At 39.4% G+C, this 12865-nt stretch overlaps 1 protein-coding gene across 2 annotated transcripts in view; it reads left to right on the forward strand.

Annotated features, from left to right (window-relative positions):
- The first annotated feature begins 300 nt into the window (after positions 1–300).
- Positions 301–12865, forward strand: part of LOC122659720 (serine/threonine-protein kinase MHK-like) — a 41023-nt gene continuing 28458 nt past the window's right edge. For both annotated transcript variants that reach the window (XM_043854828.1, XM_043854829.1), the window contains exons 1-5: positions 301–459; positions 1216–1625; positions 1720–1798; positions 2519–2587; positions 2680–2769. In XM_043854828.1, the coding sequence (XP_043710763.1) occupies positions 1618–1625; positions 1720–1798; positions 2519–2587; positions 2680–2769 (246 nt within the window). In that variant the 5' untranslated portion in view covers positions 301–459; positions 1216–1617. The remainder of the gene's footprint in view (positions 460–1215; positions 1626–1719; positions 1799–2518; positions 2588–2679; positions 2770–12865) is intronic.

Consider the following 12865-nt stretch of genomic DNA (forward strand, 5'->3'; position numbering starts at 1 on the left):
AGATTCCTTTACTCCCCAGGACCCCAACCACAAAAATAAAATCACAAAACGACAAAGTTAAGCATCTTATTAGATGGCATTATGGTCATTATAAACCAGCAAATTTTGTAATTATTAACCTAATTCAGGGGGTCAATAGTAAATTCGTTTGGAAAATGTTGAACTAGGAAGGGGACCCATTTTCGTTTCCTTCTCCACCACCCCTTCATTTTTATTTGTTATTTTTTAGAATTATTTATTAATTATTCCCAGCCTTGTTTTCTTCTTCCTTTCTTCTGCGGGAATTGGCGCTAATGGCGAGAGCAGAAATCTAGTTCTCTTCTGTCTTTCGATATTTACCTTCCCCCCCCCAAAAAATTTATTTCTTCACCTGCATTGCTGATCAGAAGCTTCATTTTTATTCTTTTTTCTCCAATCGATATTGCTTTGCAGTGATGTTCATGTTCGTCAGCGTAGATGGTGAGTTTGATCTCTCTATCGTTTTTCTGTTTTAATTTTGAAGATATGGCTTGTTTCGAATGGAGAGTTTCGATTAGTCCCCTCAGGATTCGGGGATTCTTCTTAGAATCGGAATGCAGGAGGAGTTTTTTCCGAATGCTCGTTTTGCTTTCGGTTTTATGCTAGTTTAATCTTCTGTTGACTTTTGTTGGTTTTTTTTTCTTCTGTTGAATTGGATCCTTCATTCATTACAGCTCAATTGAAAAATAATTCGATTTGGTTCGTCGGAACATTAATTCTTTAAGAAAATATTTTTCTTTCTTTTGATGATCTCTTTTGTTTTGCTTTTACATTGTTCAAAATTTTGGGATTTTAGAGGAAATTCTGTTTGGAAAATGAGTCAGTTGTTTTCTGATGGTGTAACATAAAGTATTAATTGTTGGAATCTTGAATTCCTGGTCTTAATAGTTGAGGTATGTTTCACTCTTGTTGCAATGCAATAAAAATCAATTTTGTTGGAGGTCTGAGATAGTTTTTATTTGTGTTTTGAGGGGGCTTTCTTAATACGGTCATAAATTATTGTATGGTCTGGAAACCCCAATGATCCTTCTGAGTTCTGATTGGGAGTTCTTATGGTAATGCTATAGACATCCTAGAACTGTTTAGAATCTTTTGATCATTATGCTCTTATTGTTTCCATCTAAAGGATTTTGTAATTTCCATGTGAAAGGTGTAGGCTTGTAGAGTTATATTGATGCATATTCTCACTTTTCACAGTTCAGTCGCCCAAGTTTTTGAGAGGTGGTCACTTCCCAAAGTAGATGGATCAGATATACATCAACGATTTGAATTTTCTGTGGATGAAATTGAACGTTTCCCCTATTGGAGCTTTTCTAGTTGTGTTGTGGATACCACTGGTTTCTTGTAGATGATATCAATTGATTGCAGCATATAAAGGCTGCACCTAAGCATGTCGATCATCTTTTGGGTGATATTTAATCACTCACACCGTGAACAGTTTGCTTTTCAGAACATCTTATATTTCATGTTACAGTTTATCTGTAATATCTACTTAAAATCAATTGAAAGACACAGCATTGCCACTGTGAAGCCTTGTGTCTGGAGGTCACTAGAAGTTCACTGAGGCATTGCCATTTGTTACTGGATCCATATCTAATAATGGAAAGGTGAATTATTAATTTCCTGGAAATTCTTTTAATTGGATTTTCTGCAGTTTGTCTTTGGTGGATTTACAGATGTCTTGCTAACAATGGGTTTCAGATATAAACTTATGAAAGAGCTTGGAGATGGGACCTGTGGAAGTGTATATAAGGCCCTCAATCTAGAGACAAATGAAATTGTGAGTATTGGGCACCCCAAAGTAGTAAGAAATGATGGTTCATATGCAACTTTGGAGTTCAAATTAAAACCATTCCTGATATGTTTTTTAAGCACAAGCGCTCTAGACCATATTCCATGATGAGCTTTCATACTCCTTGACCTGTAACCATTGGCCTACATGAAGAGGAAAGTGTTTGAAACTACGCGCTAGATTAAAATTTACAGGATTAAATCTAGTCTTACCGCTACCCCTATAGCGTGTAATACAGAAATATGTGATTATGACATATTTTATATTTATAGATGAATTTCCGGCAAGGGTGGACCTTGGTACAAGTAAGGTTGCTCCATTGTGGCCAAGTGGTCATGGGTTCGAGTCTCACAAAACAGCCTCTCCGCAAAGCGGGGGTAAGGCTGTGTACATTATGACCCTCACCAGACCCCGTAGTGGTGGGAGCCTTGTGCACTGGGCACGCCCCTTTTTAGATGAATTTCCGGCCCTCTATAGTAATATAGTTGATCATATGCTTCACTAGTAATTCTATGTGTTCAATCAAACTCAATAAATTTTTTTTTTTGGCTTTTCTTAAACACCAAGCAAGCCCTCACTAATTTTATGTGATTGTGGTTATCTTTTCTGCACCCTTTCCCTTCTATATTCTTTTGAGTACAGAATATCAAATAGTACTTATAGTTCTGGGAGTTCACTTTTAAACTGATGCATGCACTTTGTTCAAAGGTTGCTGTCAAGAAAATGAAGAGAAAATTCTACTTCTGGGAGGAGTGCATGAATCTTCGTGAAGTTAAGGTATGATAGTAAATTATTCTTCTATATTATTAATGCACAAGGCACTCCATGTCTCCCGTTATCATGATAAAGGATATCTTTGACTTTTACAGTCCCTCTGCAAATTGAATCACCCAAATATTGTCAAGTTGAAGGAGATCGTTAGAGAAAACCATGAGCTTTTCTTCATCTTTGAATACATGGTGAGGGCTTAGAAATGAAAATTTCCCCAACTTCCTCTGCAGAATGGATTCATATCGTTGATTCTATGCTCTGTTCATGTGTTCTCTTAGTTTTGATCAATCCCAGGTTTGACAGAAACTTGGAATGTTGAAATTCTAACTCAATGTAGTTTATGTAATGTACAATAGAATGTATTTGGAATAAGCTTATTTACATGATGATTGGCTGATATTTTTGGCCGATACAAGAGATATGTAGAAAATTAAGTTTGTGCAAATAGTAGGGCTTGTATGTGTTTAATGCAAGAATATGATATGGTGGCACAACTAAACCTTGTATGTGTGAGTGTGGCTATTTTCACGTACAAAATCTACATTTGGACTGCTAAAAAGTACAAAGGAAAGAGTCAAATACATTGACGGCACAAAATTTGGCATGTGGCCATAAAGAGGATTATTGATCATGAGGTTGTAATAGCTTAATCAGCCCTCCCTGTGGCTCAAATCAAGCTGCATAACCTATCAAGATGACCGTCTAGAAGAAACTTCTATCCATATGAAAGACCATTGAAACCATGGTATCAGAAACCACCCAGTTTGAGGAGGAAGGGAAAAAGATTGCAAACCTTTGGTTAGATGAAGCTTTTGTCATGGTCCATCCATAGGTTAGATGATACGAGATATGGGAATGGGGTACCTGTTTTCAGCCTGTTTACCTGCCTGCTTGGTCCTAATGTAGTCCTAGATTGGTAGAAGACCAACTAGGAGCCAGTAAACCAGGATCTGTTATGAACAAGTGAATCGGCTAGGTCAAAATAGGGTTTTTGGTGAAATGATTGTTAGGGTTTGGTTAGGGTTAGGGTTTGATGTATGGGTTATGTCAAGTTAAGGTAAGGGAGTCTATCAGTGAAGGTCCTGAGATGTATTAATGGATGGAGGTGTGTAAACTTGATTTAACAGCAATATAGGGTTAGGGTTTTTGGGTTTTTGAAAAAGGAATATTAGTGGATTTTAGGGTTTAGGATGGGAGTTTAGGGTTGGGACTTGGATCGAGTTTCCCTAGTGGGGAATGGGACACTTGGCCAAGTTATGGTCCTATGGAAGGGTTTTGATGGTGGGAATAGACTGGGCAGGAATTAGGGTTTATGGGGTTTTAATAGAAGTGGGGTTTTCTAAGGTTTGAGTGGAGGATGGAGCCGCAAAGTGGATCGAGTCCCTCTATGGGGTGGGGGAGTACTCGATCAAAAGATGGGCAGATTGTGATGTTGGGTTTGGCCTGTGCAGGGTTTAGGTTTTGGGAAAATAAAAAACAAAAGGGGGAAAGCTAGGGTTGGGGCTGTAGAGGATTAGAAGAATTAGGATGGGGGTGGGGAATGATTTGAACTCTCTGTAGTGGTAGAATTCTTTTGGCAGCAGCTTGAATGTTGTAGAACTTGAATGTAAATCAGATCTGGAACTTGAACTTGAAAAAAAGAACTTCAAAAACTTGAAGGAGAACTTCAAAAGAACCACCTGGGCTTTGCACCGCAAGGTGTCGATTGGATCAAACACCAATCCCACCAGTCTTGATCACACACAAGACAATCTTCAGCAATGAAGAGCAAGTTGCAGAGCAGCAGCTCAAAAGAGAGATTTTTCAAAATTCAGAGGTGAGAATAACCCCCCACCGAATTGTTTTATTTACAGTGGCCATAGGCCATATTCCTAATCAGCCTAGGAGTGTAAAAGCTCCTAGCCGAATCTAATTACACTTCACAACCTCTCTCAAATTCGTGGAGAGGTGTGGACCCAACTTATAATGAAATAAAATAAAAGAAAGGTGACTCAAGTCACTTAAATTGAACCACTGGTTCAAACTAGTTTTGGACTAGTTAAATTTAAAACACTAAAACATGAAAATATACTAAGTATAGAAGCTAATCCTGTATGGAACCTATTTACCCTTACTTTAGGTCCATAAAAGTGACCTATTACATTGAAAACCTATGGGACCAAAGGCCCAACATGTATATAATCTAACCCTAGACTTATTCCCATCAAAATAAGCCTCTTTTGGTGATGTATTTGCATCAGGTCCATTGTTCCAAATTATTTAATCTGACACCTAGTCTTAAACATCATTGACCACATATCAAAGCCACCAATTTGCCTCAAATTTTCATATCCTATAGCACCAGGATGGAGTTGGAGACCATATAGCTTTGGGGGCTTGGTGTATCCAACCATCGACTTCCTCTAGTCATTAAGGACGACAGTGATGTACGGAATGCCTGGGCTACTGTCTATAATACTAATGTAGAATAGCAAGGCTGCAACCAATTCTACAGGAGGATCGTATACTCTTCAATGAAGTGCAGCATCCACAGGGTATTTGAAACTTTCTTCAATCAGAAACTATGAAATCTTCTATTGAATTAATAAATCTCATCAGTAGTTTGGAACCTAGGTTGATCTCAGATTTGCAGGGAATTGAAATAAAAACCAAAATAGAAACAAAGAAGAAAATAGAAAACAAAGAAGGATAGATTGGATCGAGTATCCCACTCTCTCCCGGGTCTTTCACCCACGGCCTCTCGCCGTACCTGTCTCTCACAGGAGCTGTCTCACAGCCATGAATGGCTTTAACCAAGCTCATTCTTTTCTCCAACTTGATTTGGCTGTTCAGCCCTTTTTTCTTTATTTATGAACTTCAAATCAATTACAGCATTATAGACTTTTCCTAATTAAAAACAATTACAAAGTAAACCCTATCCCAACTAATTAGCTAACAAACAAAAAAACCTAAAAATAGAAACTATTGGACTGCTAATAAACCCCTACGCTAGAAGCTATAATGCCCTAAATTATAGGATGATTGCAAGCTGTCATAACCCTCCAAAGGCTTCTCCACGCAATGGCCATGGGGCCCACCAAAATCTGAAGAATATTTTCTCGTAGGCTGTATGATGGCTAATATTTGGCAAAATTCGATTCTATAGATATCTCTTCAAATAAGGTTGGTCGATATGGCCAATCACTTCCCAAAAAGAAAGCTGGTTGATCCCTATTATGTAGGCAGAATATTGGCTTGACATGCTGGATAATATCTTGATGTAGCCTAGGTGAATTAAATCTCACTTAGGACCAGGTTCTGTCTTAGGGCTGGCCGAATGGACAGATTAGGGTTACTAGGGCAGAAGTTAGGGTTAGGAATGGGAGATTGAGTTAGGGTTTATTGGATAATGGTCTGCAGGTTTTTAGGAGTCTATTAGTATAGGATCTAACTAGGTTTAAATAAGAAATAGAAATTCAGAATATTAGGGTCAGCGTTTTGGGTTTTAGGACTAAAGAGGATAAAGATCTAGGGTTTCTAGAGGGAATCAGGCCAAGAGCTTCTGGCCGAGTGTCACAGAGGTAGGGAATAGGGTTTGGCTGAAGTATGGGATGATTTGGATGGCTGGTTAGGTCTAGGCAGGTTTAGGGTTGTTGGGGTGTAATGGAGAAGAGAGGAAATTAGGGTTTAGTTGTTGAGATGAAGGCTGCAGGTTAGGTCGAGTGGAAGGTCTGCTGTGAGGGATCTGTGGTTAGAAGTTTAATGAAAACTGATGGTCAGATCTGTAGTTACGAAGGAATCCTAGTTAAAATAGGAGTTGCAGATTTAATGGGGTTGAGGGTTATGGAAATTGATAGAGGATGAAGGGCTGGGTTAGGGAATAAGAAGGAACTAATTAATTGCAAAATTCTGTAACAGCTTACTTGTAATAGAAGAACTTCAATGGCAGCAACTCGAAGAGCTTGATTGAAGAAGAAGAAGAACCTCCCGATCTGCGAGATGCAAGGAGTCGCTGGATTTCTCCAACCCTAGCCCTTGATATAACTGACAAGGGGTCTTGATATGACACACAAGACAGAGAAGCAGCAGCAGCAAGAAGAAACAAAATTTCAAACATAATAGGTGGGGGAGCCTCCCACGATTCTACTATTTATAATAATAAAGGGGGGCCAAAAGGCCTTACAAATAATCAACCTAAAGCAATCCTAATCAGATTAGGAGTTGGGATTCCTAATCTGAATCCTAATTATAAAACATAGAATAGACTTATACTCTAAATAGGAGTATAAGTGTAAACAACTAAAACAAATAAAATAAAATACTAATCCCTCTAAAATCGTGGAGGGGAACTAAGAAGATAAACCATGAAAAAGACTGTTTTAACCCTAGGCTAAAAGAACAAACAAATAAAAAGGCTCCAACGAAAAATCAAAGAACAGCCAAATTAATCTTGGTTTCGGCTTCTGCATCATATCTTCTCAAATCTGGAAATATGCTAACTCAAAATCTATTTAAATATGAAGATAATCTTCCACAAAATATGCTGGACAATAGGTGATGCAGGTGCACTGCCTTGGACCGACCCAAAACCATTTGGGTATCCATGTGAAGATGAACCAGGTCCAATTGGGTTTTTAGGTTCGGTAGGATATATAGGAATTATTTTATTTGGGAAATGTCTGTAATCTTTTATTTGGGTAGCAATTAGGGAAATTTCCAATTTGAGTTTTATTTAGTCTCTTATTTTATTAGTCTAGGTTTTAGGAAGTAATTAGGAAGTAGATTTTTTGTTATAGACTTCAATTAGGACACTTAATTTCTTTTTATATAAATATGCTTGTAAACAATTTGTTGGGCAGATTTGAGTGAATGAATGTTTGAGTTGTTTTGTTACCGGATTGGTACGAACAATGCTTGTGTGACCATCTCTTCCCCCCCCCCCTCCTTTGTGCGATTTCTTCTTCTATTCTCCTTTTCTGTTTTTCCCTGTTCCAGCGGTACTTTGGTTTTCCCAAACTCAGATTTGATCAGTTCCTCCCCTATTCTGTTCTCCCTCATATTTTGGGAGTGTTCTCACCTGCCCCAGGCGACTCTAACCCCAGAGTTTCACTCTCAAAATCCTCTTCTGTTGCGAGATACTTACCAGCACCCATACCTGAACTTGCAACTCTTGGTGGCTTCGATTTCAGAGGAGTTGTTCACTTGTTCCAGTTCTTTGGATGCTGGATCTACCGGATATTGGGGTGAGGACAAGGGAGCCCTTATGCTATACCTGGCTGAGAGCTACAGGCCCATCTAAGGCCATTCTCGAAATCCCCCAGTTGAACTCTACTTCCTCAGTGACCCTGGTTCGATTTCTGGAGGTTGAAGACAACCTTTTGGTGATATATTAAACTCTTTTATGGTTCTTTCTGATATTACCCTTCCTTCGTTGAACTATTACCCTCTATCCCTATTTTTATTTTATTTCCTAGTGTACCCTTTCCACTAGCACGTTACAAATCCATTGCTTTTGGGAGTTCTGTTTATTTACGATTCTGCCATCCCTTTTATGAGCTTCAATTTATTTACAAAATTACCATCATCCTCTAGACATTGAATTATTTACTATTCCACCACTAGAACTTGGATTTGAGTGTTTCCTTGCTTGGGTGGGCCCATAAGCAACCCAATAAGGGTTATTCCAACCCGGGTTTGCATCAATAGGGAGGATGAACCTGGACAGGTTCTTGCTCATTCCTTATGATATATTGATATGCTCCTCAAAATTAGAAATCTGGTCTGCTGGAACATGCTCCATCGAACCAACTAAGAACCAGGCCACATCAGACCAGGCTGTCTCCCACAGCTGCTGAATCCCACATCGATTCTGGACTGGTTTTTGGACCTTATTCCTGCAGCTACATCTGTGCTGGAACCTGTGATCTGCATGAAATACCTTCCAAAATAGGCCTTGTTGAAATGTATGGTGTATACTGTGGGGGTATACATGGGATTTTACTATGTAAGTCCCTCTTTGGTTATGTTTCCTTTTTTCCTTCTCTAATGACCCTAAATAGTAGAGTTAGTTAGAGTAGGGGTAGCAGTGTAATTTTCCCTTTGAAGCTTTCTTTATAAATAGAAGCTTGGCTGATCTAATCGATCATTCAAGCATTACAGTCCAAAAGATTGTTCTTCTCTTGTTCTAACATGGTATCAAAGCATCTCTGATCTAGGGATTAGAACAGTCCTATTTTCCATCGTCTCTCTCCTTCTTACAGTTTTCTTCCCTTCTTCCATGCTCTTCCTCTTCTTTCCTTCTTCATCTTCTTCTCTTTTTTCTCTTCTTGGTTCGAAACCTGCACTAGGGGCAGCATCCATGAGGTGATCATTCGATCGTATGCTGCCCTCTATTCACCTCAAATATCCCATGTTATAGAAGTGTTCTTCGATTGGTAGCTGCTGGCCACCAAGTCTGCAATATTTGGTTCTTCTCCTTCTGAAGGTTGATCGATTTTCCCTCAATAGATCAAGCCTTTCATCTTTGGAAGTCCATACCCACAGCAATAGGACAGCTTCTATCATCTCTCCTACACCCAAGAGGAACCAGTTGCAGAAATCGATCTCAACTGTTTCCCTAATCGATTTAGGGTTCCCTTTGTCTGCTGCTGCTGAGATTTTGTGAGGAGTTCTTCACTGATTAGAGGAGTACTCAATCAACTTTTGGGCATAGTATAAGATTTCGCGATATATCGGTATCTTGGGCCTACCGAGTAATGTAGCCTAGGTAGGACAAAGCCCACTAGGAACCAGGGTTATGTAATAGAGCTGGCCGGATGGACAGGTTTAGGTAATTAGGGCAAAAACTAGGGTTAGGGTTAGGGTTTCGAGCTAGGGTTTATTTGGTAATGATGTGCAGGTTTTTATGAGTCTAATGGTATAAGTTGGATCGAATTTGGATGAGGTTGGAAATCTAGGGTTTCGGGTAGGATGCCTTATGAAAATGGACTGTTTGTGCGATCTAGGGTTTAGGGGCAGATTTTAGGAAAGGGGCTTATAGGGTTTTAATATGCAGGTTTAGGGGATCCTAATGATGTAAAGAAGTTAGGGTTTGTATAGGTTTTCAAATTCTGCTGTAGGGGGCAGAATTAAGTTGCAGGTTTAATGGAGGTCGAATGTGATGGAAGAAGGTAAATAGATCAGATCTGTATAAGAGGGAGCAAAGGGCAGCAGGTTACTTACTGTAATGCAGAGGTAAAAGCAGCAGCTTGAAGATTGGTAGAACCTCCTGACCTTCACAGTGCAAGGAGTCGCAGGAATCACCCACCCTTCACCACCTTGAGTCCACAAGGATGCAAGCTCGCAGAGGAGCAGAGGCAGCAGCACGCAGGCAGCAATTCCAGATTGAAGACAAGAAATTTTTATGCAGAAAAGTAGTGGGGGAGCCTGCCCACGATCCATCTATTTATAATAAAAAAGAGGACCAAAGGCCTTACACAAATAACCAGATTTGAACTAGGAATCCCAGTTCCAAATCCTAAATCCAATCCTAGTCAGATTAGGACTAATGGTTCCTAACCTGAATCCTAATAACAAGACATAAAAAAACATAGCAGACTTATACTCTAAATAGGAGTATAAGTTTAAACAAATAAAACACTCATCCCTCTAAAATCGGGGAGGGGAATAAAAGTAAAAGACTGTTTTAACCTTACTAATTAAAACACACAAAAAAAACTAAAGAAAAGAAAAGGCTCCAACGAAATAAGCCTAGTCAAGGCTCTTCTTCTTCTTTCGCATGCTTGGACCTGCATCAGCTCTCCCCGGCTTAGAAACATTCATCTCCGATGAATGGGTGAATGCCATGTAGCGATCATATAATTCCGGATCAAGCCTCTTGAAGTCATCAGCATGTATCCAAGTGCTGTCCTAGCGTGGGCGACCTTTCCACTTGACAAGGAAGGAGTGGTAACCGGCGCCTTGACGAGTCGTCTTATGCATATCATCCAGAACCTCTTCAATCACATCTTCCGTGGGTGGCTTCAGTTGGGGCAGTCGCAACATGTGCTCTGAATCGCCATCATCTGAATGATGCCCTGTATACAAGTATAGATCAGCCACGTTGAAAACAGTGCTTATGCCCATATCATCAGGCAACTCTAGAACATAAGCATTAGGCCCAATACGTTTCAGCACCTTGTATGGACCCATCTTCTTTGGATGTAGCTTACTGTTGACACCCGGTTGGTGTCTCTCTGGATTCACCCGTACCATTACCATGTCTCCCGGCTTGAACTCTACGAACCGGCGATGCTTGTCGGCAGTGGACTTGTAGTAATCAGTACTGAGTGCAATCTTGCGTCGAACATCTGCATGCACTTCGGTGATATGGCGGATGAATTCATCGGCTTCAACACTACAAAATTCGAGGACGAATTTTTTCAAGCTGGGGAGAGTTGATGCAGATTTATCGCCAAACTGGGCTTCTTTTATTAGGAATAAGTCTAGGGTTGGGTAACATACATGTTGGGCCTTTGATCCCATGGGTTTCTAATGTAATATGCCACTTTTATGGGCCTAAAATATGGGTAAATAGGTTGCATACGGGATTAGCTCCCATACTTAGTTTTATTTCCATACTTAGCTTTTTATTTGGTGTTTTAAATTGAACCGGTTCAACCAATGGTTCAATTTAAGTGATTTTATTAGTTTTTTTTTTTAGTTGTTTAGTTAGGCTGGATTAAGACTCTATTTTGAGTCAATTTCAGTTTCCTAGTCAATTTAAGTTCGCTAATAGGTTAAGGACTGGGTTAGGCCATTCCTTTTTAGTGTCTAATTCTATTTTTGAGTCTTCTATATAAGTTTGTAAGGGAGGCCAGCATTGGATACGAATTTAATTAATAAAAATTAGCTTTATGCTTGCTGCCATTGCTGCTGCTGCTCTTTGTGAGTGTATATCCTTGTGGATCTCAAGGTGGAAGGGATTGGTGGATCTCCAATCGACTCCTTGCATCGTGAAGATCGGGAGGGCTGCTACTTATCTCCTTGCATCGTGAAGATCGGGAGACCCCATTGTTCATCTTCAAAGCTGCTGCCATTGAAGACCTACAACAAGTAAGAAATTCTGCAACTATTCTTCTTCCTTCTAGAAGGTCACATATAAGGTGATTTTCGTGAGAATTCTGCCCAGCCAAATCTAACCATTAGAACCTGCTAAAAATTTGATCGAGTCTTCCTCAAACCCTAAGAGAGACTCGATTCAAATTTCAGCACCATCCACCCAGCCGATTGTCTGAAATTACAGTTTTACCCCTCCTTCTACTAGGAAACCTCCATAACTTCGAATCTGTCCATCAGTTTCAAACCAAACTTTTAGCATACATCCCTTACATCATTGTTGACACTCGATCCAAGTTTCAGCCCCAAACTCCCACTCTAATCCCTTCATCTCCTTGTTCCATTAAAACCCTAAAATTCAATTCTGCCCAAAATTGCAGAATTTCAAAACTCATCTAAACCCTAACCTTTTTATACCATATTGACTCCCTAGACTTGCCCATTAATACCCTATAAACCCCTTTCCCAATATCCAACCTAAACCCTAGGAATTGACCTAAATCCTAGTGCTGCCATTCGAACCAGCAACCCCTTTTATTATTTGATCTTGTTGTTTGGCTCCTAGTAGGTCTCCTACCTATCTAGGATTACATTACTGAGATATCCGAAATATCCCGAAATTTCCGAAATTTTGCCGAAATACTGCATTTTTTCTGCCATATTTCGGCAGTCCATCTCGGTGGGTTTTTGGCCATATCAAGGGCTGATACTTCATGGACACCCTTATTTAAGCTAAATAAACACATTTAAACCTTCATATTGTAAAAAAAAAGAACTCAAAGTGGTGTTTTGGGTTTGCACCCTTGATTGATAGTATACGGTCGCCGACCCTAATGTATAAATAGTTAAATAGACATTGATTAGGCAGTAAAAGACATAAAAGAAATTTAAACAAACTAATGAAAACTCATAAGACATAAGTCATAAATCATAACTCATAAACTCCATAATAGTTAAAGACTCAATAGTCAATAACTCAATACACAAAGTCACAAGTTCACAAATCACAACTTACAAGTTACAAGTTACAACTTACAAGAGTGCAAGACTCACAAGACTCACAAGTCACAACTGGCATACAAGTATAAAAGTTTAAAACTAATCCTGGTAATAATTGCTATGCCTTCCTGGATCGACCCCACTCATGCTCCACTGGAGTCGACGTCCATTGCTCTCTGTTTGAAAGACATATGTGGACCACGGTATAGT

This window comes from Telopea speciosissima, chromosome 4, assembly GCF_018873765.1.
Source record: "Telopea speciosissima isolate NSW1024214 ecotype Mountain lineage chromosome 4, Tspe_v1, whole genome shotgun sequence".
In the NCBI taxonomy this organism is placed as follows: domain Eukaryota; kingdom Viridiplantae; phylum Streptophyta; class Magnoliopsida; order Proteales; family Proteaceae; genus Telopea; species Telopea speciosissima.